Source organism: Helobdella robusta, assembly GCF_000326865.2.
Source record: "Helobdella robusta unplaced genomic scaffold HELROscaffold_1, whole genome shotgun sequence".
NCBI classification, from domain to species: Eukaryota; Metazoa; Annelida; class Clitellata; order Rhynchobdellida; family Glossiphoniidae; genus Helobdella; species Helobdella robusta.
Genome location: NW_008703570.1, coordinates 2,012,182 through 2,029,681, shown reverse-complemented (window position 1 = coordinate 2,029,681; position 17,500 = coordinate 2,012,182). Strand labels below are relative to the sequence as shown.

General features: G+C 35.7%; 4 protein-coding genes across 4 annotated transcripts; 1 reads left to right on the top strand and 3 right to left on the bottom strand.

The window, feature by feature from the left end:
• Window positions 1-1,070: 1,070 nt before the first annotated feature.
• On the top strand, window positions 1,071-1,313 carry HELRODRAFT_62457 (hypothetical protein; the record flags this gene model as incomplete). Its single annotated transcript, XM_009010575.1, has 1 exon — window positions 1,071-1,313. One exon carries the CDS (start codon window positions 1,071-1,073, stop codon window positions 1,311-1,313), a length of 243 nt encoding a protein of 80 aa, XP_009008823.1.
• Window positions 1,314-5,012: 3,699 nt separating this feature from the next.
• HELRODRAFT_158527 (hypothetical protein) lies at window positions 5,013-6,344 on the bottom strand (the record flags this gene model as incomplete). Its single annotated transcript, XM_009010574.1, has 3 exons — window positions 5,013-5,074; window positions 5,737-5,831; window positions 5,938-6,344. The coding sequence occupies 3 exons, from the start codon at window positions 6,342-6,344 to the stop codon at window positions 5,013-5,015; spliced, it is 564 nt and encodes a 187-aa protein (XP_009008822.1).
• A 169-nt stretch (window positions 6,345-6,513) lies between these two features.
• On the bottom strand, window positions 6,514-7,497 carry HELRODRAFT_158526 (hypothetical protein; the record flags this gene model as incomplete). The annotated part of the gene is made up of 1 exon (XM_009010573.1): window positions 6,514-7,497. One exon carries the CDS (start codon window positions 7,495-7,497, stop codon window positions 6,514-6,516), a length of 984 nt encoding a protein of 327 aa, XP_009008821.1.
• A 7,682-nt stretch (window positions 7,498-15,179) lies between these two features.
• HELRODRAFT_158525 (hypothetical protein) lies at window positions 15,180-16,873 on the bottom strand (the record flags this gene model as incomplete). Its single annotated transcript, XM_009010572.1, has 2 exons — window positions 15,180-15,669; window positions 15,981-16,873. 2 exons carry the CDS (start codon window positions 16,871-16,873, stop codon window positions 15,180-15,182), a joined length of 1,383 nt encoding a protein of 460 aa, XP_009008820.1.
• Window positions 16,874-17,500: the final 627 nt, after the last annotated feature.

The following is a 17,500-nucleotide window of genomic DNA, read 5'->3' as shown; positions in this document are numbered from 1 at the left end:
TATATCGAGATACATTTAAAAGATGTAGCAAGCCTAGAAAAAGTAATCGTCGAAAGACTGAAATCTGACAAGATACCTCTAGCCGAGTGTCGAGCACAATGTTACGACAATGCAGCTGTGATGACCGGGTATATATCTGGTCTTCAACAAAGAATATGTGACAGAAATTACAGAGCACTGTTTTTTAACTGTGATAACCACAGCTTAAATTTAGTAGGAAAACACTCAGCTAAGTAAGATTCAATTGTTGTTCCATTTTTTACGACACTCGAAAATGTATATTCATTTTTCTCTCATTCAACTATTCGTTGGGAAGAGTTAAAAAACGAGAGTCTGAAAAACGCTGAAGTGCACGATCAGAAGCTGTTAAAGCTATACATGAAGGACTGGATGAATTAGTTAGACTTCTAGAAAAATTAACGGAGGACTCAATTATGACACCTGAAACTAGAAGTGGTGCACAACAGTTACAGGCTTGCATATTGAATTTTAATTTCATAGTTTTATTACAATTCTGGGGAAATTACCGTTCTTGGGAAAATTGATCGGGTACAGATCCTACAATGAATTTCAAGGAAGCTGCAACAGATATTGAATCTTTGGAGCAAGAATTTTTCACGCTTCGTGATAGTTTGAGCCAAGCTGTTGTAGAAAACGCCAAAACAAAATGCCCAACTTGGGAGATTGAGGTGGACAGAAGAATCAGGAGACGTAAGAAAATGCCTTGGAGAACTGGCAAGGGATGCAGGACTTTCATCAGAAGAGGAAATTGTGCGTGTTATGACGAATGTATTTGTTCGGCTTCAACAAGAGATGTCAACACGTTTTTACGACAAAAAGACATGAATAATAAATTTGGATTTTTGCTGGACGTTAAGACTCTTCTATCTGCAACAGATGAAGATGCAATTCGTCTTAATTGTACAAATTTTTAAAATTTCTACGACACGGACATCAATGTCTACGAACTTTTCATTGAAAAAGGTGATTGCAGAATGCTGCTCAGTAACCGAACTGAAGCTCTACCAGAAAGTCCTTTCTATCTCTTTGGTTTCATTGTGTTTTATAAAATGACGTATTTCCGAATTTCGCTAAAAATTTTATTGACAATAGCAGTTTTAACTGCAAGCTGTGAGCGATCATTCAGCAAATTAAAACTTATTTTATCGTACCTGCGTGCATCAATGGGACAAGATCGTCTTAGTGATCTTGCTCTTCTCAGTGTTGAAAAAGAAACATTGAAAATGACAGATTTTAATAACAGAATTGATCAGTTTGCGACAATGAAATCTAGAAAAATAAATCTATTGTAAACTTTCTTTAACAGTGACTGAATCATATGTTATAATTTGTATATTTATAATTTATCTTTAAATACAATGATCCATTAAAATTTGAATTGTTTTTGTAAACAGTAATTCCGAGCGCAAAATATCCTGGCTACACTTCTGGGTTGGTGTGGTTAAGACAGTTCAACTCATTCAAAACGCTGTTGCAAGACTGTTTGTTGGGCTTGGTAGACGTGATTACATAACCAGGTGGTTGGAAAATCATTGGTTACCGGTGCGCGAAAGAAATTCTTACCAGATGGCAGTTATTGCCACACTATTGCATTCATGGTGGTGAACCAGTACACTTGAAGGAGGTTTTACGACAAAAATCTGAGCTGGACATGCTCTGCGATCGATCTCTTGTGAATTGATGGTAGTCCCCAGAACAAAACAAATTTGAGTAATTGTAAGGATTCGCCAACAAGTCCCAACAAAAAAATCATAAACTTTCATCAAATGTGGCAATGACTGTGAATGTGGACACTGGCTGCCACGTTGTCTGCGGAGCTTCTGGCGGAGGCCTCGCTGACTGCCGACGTGTTGTCACTTCACCGCTGCTGAAATGCCGTGTCGTTAGTTGAGCACACTGTCAATTCACGTCTGCTGAACTGACGTGTCGTTTGTTGAACGTAATGTTGCTTCACGCCTGCTGAAGTGACGGGTAGGTTGTCGAACGCGTTGTCAACTCACGATTGTTGAATTGACGTGTCGTTTCGTTATTAGGGTTTGCCCTGACTACTATGGAATTTAATAACCACCAACGTAACCGCTTTACCGACTGTACCAACCACCGACGTAACTGCTTCCACCAACTGTACCAACCACCGACGTAACTGCTTCCGCCCACTGTACCAACCACCGACGTAACTGCTTCCGCCAACTATACCAATCGCCGACGTAACTGCTTCCACCGACTGTAACAACCACCAACGTAAAAGCGTCCACTGACTGCACGAACTACCAGCGTAACTTCGAGAGTTTTTCCACTACCACTCACCACGACCGATTAACTTTCCGGGTCTATTTTATTTCCAACATATCTGTGCACCCAGCGGATTGGTTGCTATTTTTACTTGCTTCATTGCCATTTGTCTAACACTACTATCCCAATGTATTCATACACTTTGTATGTTAATTTCCCGGTCGCAGCTAAAACCCTGACATACCTCTCCCTCAAAAATTTGAATATTCTACGAGGTGGAATATTCACTCCCATCCTACTGACATTCCTCATCAACCACCTCTTGGGACACCATCATCCTTGTGAGTATATCCGCGATGTTTTTACTTCCCGCCCGGTATTTGATATGTAGATCATACTCCTGCAAGGCTAACACCCATCTCATCAATTTCGAACTTTTTTGAGCTGTTTCTGTTAAATATGTCAACGGATGTTGATCCGTATAAACATAGATCGGGGACAAACAAATCCAGCTTCGGAATTTTTGTATTGCCCAAAGTACGGCATATTCCTCCTTCTCAATGCTTGACCAACGTCTTTGCACATCTGATAATTTCCTACTTGCGAACGCAACAGGTCTTTCTTTCGCCATGTCATCTTGTTGTACTAGGCAACAACCAATAGTATGATTGCTAGCATCAGTAATCAGACCAAAGGGACGTGTGTAATCGATAGTGTATAAGCTGGTGGCGTTCCTTAATTGTTGTGTAACTTCGTCTAGGCTCTAGGTTCTACTGTTCATCGTATCGAACTACCTGCTCGGCTTTTAGTCAAATCAGTAATGCTGAAAGTCTTCTGGCGAGCTGTGGAATAAAACTCTGGAAATAGTTAAAAAATCCCAGAATCTTTCGTACCTCCCTCTTTGTAGTAGGGGATCGGATATTGTCCAGCTTTTGTAGCTTCGTTGGATCTATGTCAATTTTTCCTGATCCCACCACATGTCCTAAGAATGGTATCTGCTCTTCTGCAATTCGACATTTTTTTTATATCAAACGTCAACCCTGATTTGTTCACTACAGCAAAAAAAATCTGTAGATGCTGTATGTGTTCGTCCCAAGTCTGAGAGAAAACTGCTACGTCATCAATATATGCCTCAGTAAATTTTCTCATGTCTTTGGTTAGTTCACCCATCGCTCGAGTGAAAGTGATGCTTGCTGATTTCAATCCAAACGGTATGCGTTTGAATTCGTACAACCCATCGTCGTAGACAAATGCCGTCAAATATCTTGACTGTTCCTCCATTGAAATCTGCCAGTATCCACTTCGAGCGTCAAAACTGCTGATGAATCGAGCCTTGGTGATCTTTTGCAGTACTTCCCGTACGTCAGGGGTGGGGTAACCATCACCAGCTGAATATTTATTGACGTATCTGTAGTTGATTGCCAGCCTTACTCCACCATTTTTCTTAAGAATACATACAACTGGACTGGCCATTTCACTAGTAGACGGCACGATTATATCCTGTTCTAACATCATCTCGATCTGTGCCTTCACCTCCTTTTTGAGTAGTTCTGGTACCTTATATGCCCGCATTCGCTTGGGTTTTAATTCGGAACTTACCCTGATTCTGTGTTGAACCACTGTATGCAGCCCCACCTTGGTCGCAAATATCTGATGAAATCTCCTTACCAGCTTCTTCACCTGAACCTTTCGTTCCGCAGACAAGTGTGATATACCCCCAATGTACTCATCTATCTCGTTCACATTCTGATTATCTTGAGGTTCGTATGACCGTAACTTACCAAAATCTTCTTCACCATCCCGAAGTATAGCACAGCTGCTAACGACGGCTTCCTCAAATCGGCTGTTGTATTTCCGCAAACGATTGATGTGTACATGGTGTCGTTGACCGTTAATTTCAATTACGTATGAATGAGGGGATTTCACCTTCACCACTGTTCCTGGTCCTTGCCACTTATTACACCACTTGTATCGTAACAGAGTAGGTATCAGCAGGATGACCAAATCCCCCAACTGAAACTGACGATCAGTACTCCGTAAGTTGTATTGATGGGTATAGCGTTGTTACTCTTGATCGGCATGTCCCTCCGCAAGTGTTTTTGCTTCTTCCAGATTGTTTCTTAAGAGTCCTTAAATACTCATCTGGTCGTCTACCAATGTTCAAAGGAGAACAACGGTCTCCTATCCATGATTCCCTTAAAATTGTTAGCGGTCTCGGGGTAATGTCCCAAACAACACCGTGAATGGACTTACATGCGTCGTTGACGAGGGTTTCTCTCGTAGGCTCCATAGGACAAAAGGCAACAATCAATGCCAGCTTCGTGGTTGATCTTTCGCTAACTTGAATATCATTGCTTTTAGTGATTGATTACACCGTTCTACCACTCCTGATGCTTCCGAATGACCTGGGGAATTGAATCGTGGACTGCATTCCAATCTCTTTAACATCTCCTGGGTGAGACGACTGATGAAATTGGTACATCAGTCTGAACTGATAATCTTCGGTACAGAAAAAGTCATAAAAATCTGCAAAAGAATATCACACGTGATCTCGGCGTTGATGCGTTTCATGGGGTATGCCATGGGCCATCTTGTGAACAAATCCACTACCACCAAGGCATAATTGTATTATATTATTACGTTAAACAAAGGCCAAGACGAAACGTCCCAGTGCCTTCTCAAAACTAAGACAATTTTAAAACAATAAATTAAATAAACCTATGAGTCTATACTGAATAAACTTAAAATAATTAATGTTCTTAAAAGTCAAATATAGCCAATGTCACATCAAGTATCATTTGCCCTCCAATCATACATAAATCTGGCATTCATAAAATAAGTATCCAACTTTTTTTAAAAATCATTCACATTATCAGCATTCACAACATCGACACCCAGATTGTTCCAGATACAAATTGATCTATTGATAAAGTATTGTTTCCTCAAGTTCTTATGGAATGGAAGAGCAGTCAATTTCATTTCGTGTCCTCTTGTTCGTCCCCCAGCTTTCATCATTACCGGGATGTCACGTTGATCTTTAGCTCTAAATAAGTTATACATCATGATGAGATCCCCTCTAATGCGTTGAATTGAGGTTGGATTCCTGCCTCCGGAGTTACTATCGGTCCGACACAGTCCATGACTAAATGAGAGAACGGCAAATCATCGTTCCTCGAGATAGGAGTGATGGGAATTCTCTCTGGCGTCCGCGTAGGAGCTCTCAACTGACAGGTTTCACACGATTTACAATATTGTCGTATCTTGTTCGACATTTCGGGAAACCAGAAACTCAACGCAATCCGTTGTCTGGTCGACTTGGCCGTCATGTGTCCAGCTGTTGGCGCATCATGCCCCAATTCCAATACTGTTTTAATTCTACACGTGGGCAAACACAGTGGTCTCACCTTGTGACCCATAACCGTCTCCTTGTGATATAAGACATCATATTCAATACAAAAATTCTTTTTGTTGACCACTGCATACTGCCAATATTTTTGCAGCGAGGGACAGTTTCGTTGTTCTCGAATGAATTCCTTCCGTCCCATGGTGCACCCTCTTTGTGCTTTTCCTCCAACTTCCTGGCAGTCGTTCATACATGTCATGCAAGTGTCATTTTCCCCTTCATCGTTCCCTCTTTCATCATCGCCATCCTCATCACTGACCTCCTCCGATTCTATTACTAACCCACCCTTACTATTGTTATTTTTTTCTTCTTCTACCACTGGTCCACCAACAGCTTTCACCATTTTAACATTACAATTATTACATATTTCGTCCTCAGGTGATCTACCAATATCATCTTCTTCATCTCTTACCCAAACATTGGACCTACCACCACAATTACTATTGTCATCAAACTGACCATCTTCACCATCTTCTTCGTCATCCTCCTGCTCTGAACTGCTGACCTCTGATTCGACTAACCCAGCCACGTCTGCTTTACGGACACCACCGGCATTTGATTCCTCTGAATCACTAACATTTGTGTTAGATATTCTGTGTTTCATCTGATCTATTGACATCTGCTTTCTCTGTCCCCACCCTGAAGTTACCTGCCCCGCCGACATCTGCCCTACGTGCACCACCGACATCTGAATTACATTTATTACAATTACCAACTTCTTCCTCCTCCTCTACGAATCTGCTGACTACAGACTGCCTGACATTACCATTATCATCACTATGTGCAACTCCCTTCTCCGATTCGTTAACATCAAATTGACTAATGTGATCAATGTTTTTATGGTTATTATTAGCTTCTTAATTCCATGGTTCCCATTGTGTAAGCCCAACCTCCGGATCGTAAAACATCTGTTCTTTACCTTCTTGCGCTAGTCCATCAAATGTTTTTATCCTTCTTCGAATAGCTTTACCTGAGGCATTTCTTGTATCTCCTTCCAAACTTACCAACGGCACTGCGTATTCTTCTGTACCCTTCAAACGTTCAACTACATCGGGGGTGATAAGTAGCTTTTCGAGGGTATCTGGTATAATGGCACACCAAACTTCCACACTTGGTGCAATGACTTCACAGTGTTTTATCTGGAGAGTCACAGTTACCCAGGTAGCGTCAACCTTCCTACTCTGTCCATCCAATCCTACAATCCGTAGTTGGCCCATCCGCTCTAGATTTAAAGCATCAAATAATTTTTTACTGATGCAACATACCTCGGCTCCACTATCCACCAGAGAATCGCAGAATTGTTTCTCCTGTACCTGGACCTTCACAAAGGGTCTTTTGAATAATTTTCTAACTTGCACCCTTTTACCAACTCCATCCTGGGTCTGCTCATTCACTGTACCATCTAACCTCTGGTTCACCTGGCATTTCATGATCCGTTTTACTGGTTCGTCCTTTATTCTCCTCGGACAATGCTTGGCAAGATGACCGGTGTTACCACAGCTATAACAACCACTTCCGAGTTGTTCTTCCGTATCTTCCTTGTGTTCCATTCTCGGAATATCTGCCTCTCTTCTGAACCTTCTGTCTTCCTCCTTCTGTTTTGCTTCCTTCTCCGCCAACTTCATTCGTAACTTTCTTTCTTCCTCATTTTGCTTCGCTTCCTCCTCCTCCAACTTCATCCGCGATTTTCTTTCTTCCTCCTTTTGCTTCGCTTCTTTATCCTCATGTTGTGTCCTTCGTCTTGCGTCTTCTTCCATTATTTTCATCTGCAGTGCCTGCACTGGGTCTAATTTACTCTCTTCTTCCTGATTGATTGTTTTTGACCTCGTCGACCGGTCCATTCTGAAATGACTTAGCGACTTTCTACCAACTTTCAAAATTAATAATTATTATATTTTGTTTACTTTTATTATCGCGATTCACTTTCGTCACACCCACGTTCAAAATTAATAATTATTAAGATTTGGTTTACTTTTAATACTCAACGCTGGGGAACTACGTTTCACAGCTGTTGATATCTGTCGCACTTTCGTACTTCTTTTGACAGATATCCCACTTCTGGCACCAAATGTAAGGGTTCGCCAACAGTTCCCAACAAAAAAATCATAAACTTTCATCAAATGTAGCAATGACTGTGAATGTGGACACCGGCTGTCACGTTGTCTGCGGAGCTTCTGGCGGAGGCCTCGTTGACTGCCGACGTGTTGTCACTTCGTTTCGTTATCAGGGTTTGCCCTGACTACTCTGGAATTTAATAACCACCAACGTAACCGCTTTACCGACTGTACCAACCACTGACGTAACTGCTTCCACCAACTGTACCGACCACCGACGTAACTGCTTCCACCAACTGTACCAACCACCAACGTAACTGCTTCCACTGACTGTACTAACCACCGATGTAACTGCTTCCGCCAACTATACCAACCACCGACGTAACTGCTTCCAACGACTGTTACAACCACCAACGTAAAAGCGTCCACTAACTGCACGAACTACCAGCGTAACTTCGAGAGTTTTTCCACTACCACTCACCACGACCGATTAACTTCCCGGGTCTATTTTATTTCCAACATATCTGTACACCCAGCGGATTGGTTGCTATTTTTACTTGCTTCATTGCCATTCGTCTATTACTACTATTCCAATGTATTCATACCCTTTGTATGTTAATTTCCCGGTCGCAGCTAAAACCCTGACAAGTAATGATGCAGGTATAAGTAAGCAAGTTGCTTTGCCAAAAATTTTGAAAAAAATTGAAATTACACAAAAACGGTGAATTTAATTTTATAGTTGTCTATTGAAAATATTTTTCCATTTATATCACGCATATTATATCATCAGTTAATGTAAAAAGCGTAATAGGTCGAAAAGTATTAACGTTTTAGAAGTAATCGATAAAAAAATGACATTTAAAATGTTCATCGCCATCTAAATATGGATACCAAAAAATGTAATTTGTTTCCCAAATGTTATTATATATATTGAAAGCGACACCACTAATAGTGTTTTTATCCAGAGGCGACAAAGGAGCGGGAAATGTATGTTGAAGTTCATCTCCGATCAGTATGTTAGCTACCGGAATATCTTTCGACCTAAACGCAATGGAGAAATTAACATCTTTGTAAACAGCTCCCTCTTCGGATAAAACTGAAAAACCAATAAAATTAATATGAAAGCGATTAAGTTTAGACAAAATTATTTTAAGAATAAACAATACAATTTTATAAGAGTTCCTCAGAGAATAAAAAAGAACAAGGCTCAAGATGAACGTGAAGAGTCAAAAAAAAGATTCATCGAGCACAGACACCTTTTCAATCGACAAAAAAAATAAAAAAAGAAAATACTAGTCTTAAAATTATAAATATGTATCTAAATTTGTATGAGAATTGTATTAACACGTTGGAGAGAAAAATACATGACTAAAATTACTAAAAATTTGCAAAATTAGTTCGGGAATATTATCACTAAAAAGTAAACCAAAATATAGGCAAATATTTAATATTAGGCAAAATAAAAAATGAATTATTAATACATAAATTTATGTAATTAGAACTTAAATGCCCTAATTCCTATACTTCAATGATCCAACAATATAAGTCAATTAAATCACTCAAACCAGAAACACACCGCACACGATACAACTACTTACCTGCAACGATTCAATCATTATTTTGACACATTTACAAGAAAAACAGAACATAAAGTATATAGCAACCATTCATCGACCTAATAATACCAATTCAAGCAAACAAACCAGAAACTTACCACTTTCACCCCCACAACCAGCAACCACTCAGTCATACCCAGCCTCCACGCTCAGAAAACCTCACATACATTAAGTAAACGGTAACCAATCACCGAACCAACACTGCCAATCCAACCACACTAACTAAACCATTAATTCATAAATTTGCTTGAGATCAAGTACCATGTATGAAGTTAATTAATTGAAAATTGCAACCCCTCACGGAGGCTTGTTATTAAGAACGAACACTTTCAAGCGCTTTTTAAAAGGTAACAAACCTTTTATGTTTTAATGTCAACTAGGATAATATCATCCCAAATCAATTTTAGTCTTGCATTGTGGATATAAATTTTATATATATTGTTTATCTTGCTTGTAATTTTGCTTTTTATAATGCTTTCTAAGTATAAACAATTATTGAAAAAGGATGGCAACCAGTTGTTAAGGTATTTATATATAAAAATAGCAGCAAAATAAACATACAGTTGATTAATAATAAGTATACCAACTGGAAAAAATATGTGTTGAACGTGAGAGTTGTAGTTAAACTTATACAATACTCTTACAAATTTTTTTGACATACTAAAATCTGATTAATTATATACTTTAAACCATTGCCCCAAATAAAGACACAATAACATAAGTAGGAGTGAATAAAGCAAAAATACAACGAGTTTAATGTTGAATAGTTAAAATTATGTTTCAATTTATACAAAATATCTAAAAATTTCTTTTAAGAACAAAGACAATATGGGATGACCATGACAAATTACTTTGTAATTGAATCCCTAAAAATTTAATTAGATCAGCACGCAAAATATCGAGATTGATTAAACTAATTTTCAAATCTTAAGTCCCTTTTGTTAGAATTGCTGGTCCAAAAATAGTGTAAGCACATTTTTCAACTTTAATTGCTAGGCGAACCATCTTAAACCATTTATCAAATTTTGAGATCTCTGAATTTATCAAAGCATTGTTTTCATTCAAGTTACGTGATGAGTAGAATAAATTTGTTTCATTGGCAAAGAGAATACAGTTGACAATTCATGAAGCTTTAAGTAAATCATTAATGTATAAGAAAAACTAAAGCGATCTAAAGATGGAACCTTGAGGGACTCAACAATTTACGGATAAAATGGAGGAGCTAGAACCGTTCACGTGTACATATTGTGATCTATTAGAGAAGTAAGGGGTGAACTAATCCAATACTTGTCCACGACAGTCATAATGGAACAATTTATTTAAAAGCAATTCATGGTTGATTATGTCAAAAGCCTTAGATAAGTCGACAAACACTCCCACGGTCATTTCTTTACTTTCAAGACTTTTCAGAACCAGTTGGTCGAATTCAAGAATGGTTAGATCAGTTTTAGGTCTTTCTAAATTCATACTATGGTTACTTAGAATATTCAACGGCAATAAACGTAGTTAATCTCTTGGAAACTGCTTTTTCTAGAATATTTGAAAAAGAGTAGAACATAACCAACTCATCTATGAACAATTTAACTATAAACATACTGCAAGTGTCATTTGAGATCGATTTTTTTTTATTTAGATTTTTTTACTAACTATTGAAAAGATATCTTGATAATCAATTTTTTGAAAGTATATTGATACGACATTTGATGCCATAGTATTTGGGCCAGTGAATTATATGAATTACAAGGAGCCATATAAAATCATAGTCAACAACACTCTCATCATAGAAAGTAAGACAGTAAAATTTTTGGGAGTTATGTTGGACCAAAAGTTATCATTCAAGCCACATGTTCTTAACATATGTTCTAAATTGGCAAGATCAATTGGAGTCATAAACAAAATCAAATTTTATTTACTAAAATCATGCTTGAACCTGCTTTGCAACACTATAGTTTTGCCGCATGTTTTTATTGTAATATTATCTGGTCAGGTACATGTTCAACAGTAACAAATCCAATAATAATATTAACGAAAAGAGCAATTAGGACAATAACGCTATCAAAAAAACTCACTCATACAAAACCTCTTTTTCAGCAGACAAATAATTTAAGATTCAACCAACTAAAGCTACACTGTGCAGATTGTTTTGTTTACAAACAACTTTTAAATAAATTACCACAGATGTTCAGCCATTACTACAATTACTGTAACGCGAAGAGAAGACAAAATTTTTTAAAGACGAATAATTCAAAAACAAATATGCTCTTCAACCATATCATATGCAGGGGTCCAAGAAACTAGAACCACGTTTTACAAATGGATTTTCCTGTGGATATTTTTAATGTGAAAATTTTAATAAATAAATTGAAATTGTTTTTAATAAACTGTGATTGTGATTATTAAATTGTTTTTTGTGAAAGTTCAAATTTTGTCAATTATTTTTGGTAATGACATGTAGATGTGCATTCATGTGTTGTGTACGTACATTCTGTATGTTTATCTTGGTTTTTGCATAATAAGTTTAATGATTTGTAGACATTATTAAAAAAATTATTTTATTTTGACAATGAATTCAGATAAGAATGTTTGTGTGTTTGTTATATATAGGTGAATTGAACATTGTTAGTAAGATTACGATGTATATAGTATGTTCTATACTGTACTGGCTGTACTTGTATGTACTTGACATGTATATGTGCTAGTCTTGCAAGTGTATATTTTTATAAACTCTGACAATTTGTTAGTAAGATTGCGGCTTATTTGTTTTGTTGTATGTATGTATATGTATGTATGTATATGTGTATGTATGTATATATATATATATATATATATATATATATATATGTATATGAAACTGACAATTATATATCATATTTTGAAAAGGCGGCTGTGCTCGATAAGTCTCAAATTTTGTGGCCAAATAAAATATTGTATTGTATTAATATTTTATGATCTGGAGGTATAACAGCCAAATTTTTGTTAAATATTGTTAATGGATTTGATGAAGTTTTTATTTAATAAGTAGCAAATATTAAATAAGACACCGTTTTTTAGGCGTTTGATATTTGGCGATGTTTTATGTTGAGGATTTCATTAATCAATTGCCATTTTGTTCTTAGGTCAATATCATAAGAGGTGAATTTATTTTCATAATAGTTTTTTTAATGAACGCTTGGTTTTTGTAAAAAAATTTCTAACAGATTAATAGGTTTTGGAGTTAGCATCACTAAGATTTTTGATGTATTTATGAAATAAGAAGTTTTTACGTTTTAATAACTATGAGATTTTTACATTAAACCATGGCTTTTTGGAACGACGAGACTTGGAAAACTTGAGTGAAAGTCATGCATTTATATACTAAAATTACTAGACAAATCTTGGACCACAATGTTGAAATCTTACATTACAATAACATAATCAATATCAATATCATAAGAGGTGAATTTATTTTCCAAATTCATGCTGCAAATAAGGCCATATTTCGATTCCGAATGATTCCACACTAATGATGATAAATAAGTTTATTTTGAATTTTAATAAACTAAACGTTCTTAAAAAAACTTTAGTGAGAAAAATCGAAAAAACGAAATACAAACATATTGACGCCAAACATTTGGAAGAATTTATAGAATATATTGCAAATATATATATATTTATTATTATTATCAGGACATTTATACAGCGCCAATTAAATTATTATCTCAAAGGCGCCATCATAAATAATGCAATAAATTCATGAATGACCGCATCTATAAAATCTATAAATAAATTCAATAAATCATAAACATAAATTGTTTGTTACAACAAAAACAGGTAAGTTTTCAATAATTTCTTAAACATAATTAAATTTAATTCATGATTTCCTAAATAAAAAGGAAGGCTATTCCACACAGCTGGTCCACAAACTGAAAAATTTCTTGTTCCAATCTTCATCACACCGAAGTCGAATTGTTCGTGTAGAAACCACTCGTGGCAAACATTTGTCAACGAGGTATTTTGGTGCGCATCCATTCAAACATCTGAACATGATCATAGATATTTTAAAAATCACCCTTTTTTCAATCGTCAACCAGTGCAGTTCTTTAAATATAGGAGTTACATGATCGAACTTTGCCCCACCAACCACGACTTTTGCTGCACGATTATGAATAGACTGAATCATAGCAATTGACTTCTCCGGCAATCCATAATACAAACTATTACAGTGATCGAGTCTCGAGTGAATGAATGAATGAACCAAACATTCAGCCGTTTTTTTTATCTATTGATCTTCTTATCAAATTCAATTTTCGTAATTGAACAGTACATACTCTGGATAAAAATTTTATATGTTCAACCATTGTCAATCTGGAATCTAATATCCAACCTAGACTTGTTGCTGTGGAACAAAATTGTATATTCAAATCGTCAATCAAAACAGAATCTATACTCATCTTAGAAAGCTGCTGCCATGTACCAACTGGCAACAGTTGAGTCTTGCTCCGATTTAGCCTCAATCGATTTGTTGCCATCCAGTCATTAATATCCGATAAACACTGGACAAAGTTATCAACTATAGATTGGAATCTTTCTGGGGGTCCATTTACTGTTATCTGAATATCGTCTGCAAAAGCGTGACCCATAAATCCATAAAAATCCAGTATATTAAAAATCTCAGCCGTATATAACAAAAATAATATTGGTCCTAACACTGAGCCCTGTGGCACACCAGTTGAAACCAAATGAATTGCCGATAAATCATCCATAAATAACACCTGTTGCGTTCGTTGTAACAAATAAGACCGAAACCATAATTCCACTGTACCTGATAAACCAAAACAGATCGCCAGTCGTCTTAAGAGGATATCGTGATCAATGCAGTCAAAAGCTGCGCTCATATCTAAAAATACCAGCAGGGAGGAATTTCCAACATCGATGTTTTCCAACAAAACCGATAAAACCTGCAACAAAGCCGTTTCCGTTGAATGATGTTGTCTATATCCTGACTGAAACACAGGCAATAAATTGTTTCGGCGTATGTGCGTCAACAGCTCCTTAGCAACAATTCTCTCAATCACCTTTGAAATAAACGAAAGATTGGACACTGGTCTATAGTTGTTTAAATCATTAATGTTCATGCCTGGTCTTTTTAACAGCGGTGTAACAATCGCATGTTTAAGTCTGTTTGGAAAGTTGCCTTGTTTGAAACAAAGGTTAATAAAACTGGTTAAAAACCTAGTAAACAAATTTATATGTTTCTGAAAAATGTGCGTAGGCAAAATATCCAACGAACATGATTTTGATGGAGAACTTAGAACTATTCTTTTAACATCATCTTCAGTGCATACTGGAAAAGTAGAGAACACATTTTCAACTTTGAACTCTGACTGATTGAAATTTGGATAATCCGCAGTCTTTGTCAATTCTCGAACTTTATCTATTTTATTATTGAAAAACGTTAAAAATTTTTGAGCTGTATGGTCAGTGGCATCTTTTAAACTGCTACTACCAATTTCCTTACACAGCAATTTATTAATAATACTCCAAATTTTTTTTGGATTATTTTGATTATCCTTAACGAGCTCCTTCCAATATAGATTTTTCTTTTGAGTGTATATGAAACTTTTTGCTTTCATGGCCATTACCCATTTTTTTTTATCTTCTTCCTTCAACGTTTTTCTATATCGTTTTTCCATTTTTCTACAATAAGCCTTCGACCGTCTACATTCAGAATCAAACCAAGGTGCCATCGGATCATCTCTAACCTCAACCATACGATAAGGTGCAACTATTTCAGTGATTTTCGTCATTTCGCTTTCAAATAAATTCCATAAATCATCAGTATTTCCACCCTGGCATAATCTATTTAAAGGAGAATCAAGAACCAAAGAAATAAAACGATCGTGATTCATGTTTTTCCAAGATCGAACCATCCTTTTTTTTCATTCTTATAACTTGATCAATTGATAAACATGCCTGAACCAAACCATGATCAGAGAAAACTCCCGGAGGCAGAACTCGAATATCGAAAACTGGAAAAGACATAGAAGTGATAATCAGGTCTATCACACCTCCTAATTCATGCGTTGGTTCATTTATTCTATTAACAAGATTAAAATTACCAAAAATTTCACATAATGACACACTGTGAGGATCCATGTGTTTCTCTACATGCACATTAAAATCACCAGCTAAGACAACATTGTTACTAAGCAAGGATATTATCTCTAAAACAGCAACAAGCTCCTGAAAGAATAGAGATGAAATTAAAGCCGATCCTGGTCTATAAACAGCCAATAAAACAATATGAGTTCCATTTATTTTTAATTTAATGGCTAATGCCTCAAAAGTCTTTAACACAGGTAATCTGATGAGTTTAAAATTAAAACATTTTTAAAAATAAATTATTAATCCACCATGAAATGGATCAAGAGGTCTGACAAAATCCACAAAATTATAACCTGGTGGCATTGCCCGCCTAACAGCAATTTCATTACTGGACCCATGCCATGTTTCAGTCAAAACTAAGATATCCAAACCATCGCAAATTATCTCATACACTTTATCATATTTCGACAAAATTGACCTAATATTCAAAAGCCCTAGTCCTATTTTAACATTGTTAAGAATTTTACAACCATTGTTTTTCTTATGACTTTTACCTTTACCTTTTATGACTTTTTGAAACTCACGATCCGCCACTTTCCCACAGGTCCTTTGACCCTGTATAAAAAACCTCCCGTACATGCAGCTTCTCTTGACTTTGCGTTAGCAATCAAACTTTTCAATTCACTCCTCTGTTCAGCAGTCAGATCATTGGCAATCCATACCTTACTAAGTTTTTCAGACATTTGCTTAAGTTTGTATGAACTCTTCATCACCAACTCTTTAGCTGAAATGTTATCCATCACTATCAAAATTGGCCTATTTGTTGATTCAACCCTTTTACCCAGTCTTATTATTCTTTTCATATCAGAATCTTTGATATCACTCGACAGTTTCTTGATTATTTCCTTGACTCGATCTCTGTCATTATCTCCTTTAGTTACATTAAACATCATAATGTTTTTTTCTCTCTCTTTTATTTCCTGTGCCTCATCTAATGTTTTTTGTACTGTTTTTACTTCAACATTAATGCTTTGCATACCTTTTTTAACCTCCTGGCCAACAACACTTGCCCATGTTTTTTGCAATTCACTTTTAAGATGATCAATTTCAACACTTAACTTAGAACCTGGTTCATCAAGCTTTTCTAATTTTGAACCATTATCTTTAATCATATTTTTGATTATGTCCAGTTCATGTTTTAACGAAATATTCGCAGCATTAATTTGATCCACCTTCAACTTGATTTCATTGTTATTATCATTTACTGTCTTTGTCAATAATCTAATGTTGGATACCGTCTTCAAACAAATATCACAGTACCATTTGAAATTCAACAAAGTACGTGTTATCTCAACAACCTCCTCATTTACTCCAACACATTTTGCATGAAAAATATTTTCACATTGAAAACATTGCACACCGTCTTTAGTAACTTTTACGCACTTTGTACATTTACTCGCCATTGTAAAATTCCAGATAACAAATAGCTATACAAAACAACCTTTGGAATCGTACGAACTCACAACAGAAAATAACAAACGTATATATTACCAATACAGTTTCAACCATTTAATTAATTTTCGAAATATTTAATTAATTTTAATATTAATCCTAAAAATAAAAATATATTAATACTTCCCCTAATTTTAACTATAAATTAATACCAAAATTAACAATATAACATCGAACAAATCACCAAAATAAGAGAAAAATATAGAGAAATTCAAATGCGGCCAAACCGTTCAAAATTTTATCAATATATATATATATATTTATATATATATATATATATATATATATATATATATATATATATATATATATATATATATATATGTTGGTAATAGACCATAATTTTTACAATATTCTATAAATTCTACCGAATGTTTGGCGTTAATATGTTTGTAGTTCGTTTTTTAAATTTTTCTCACTAAAGTTTTTTTGTGAACGTTTAGTTTATTAAAATTCAAAATAAACATATTTTCCGAATTCATGCTGCAATTAAGGCCATATTTAGATTCCGAATGAATCATCATCAGTTTTTTTTGATGTTTATGTAAGAAAATGAGTGACTTTGTCAAAATGAACTA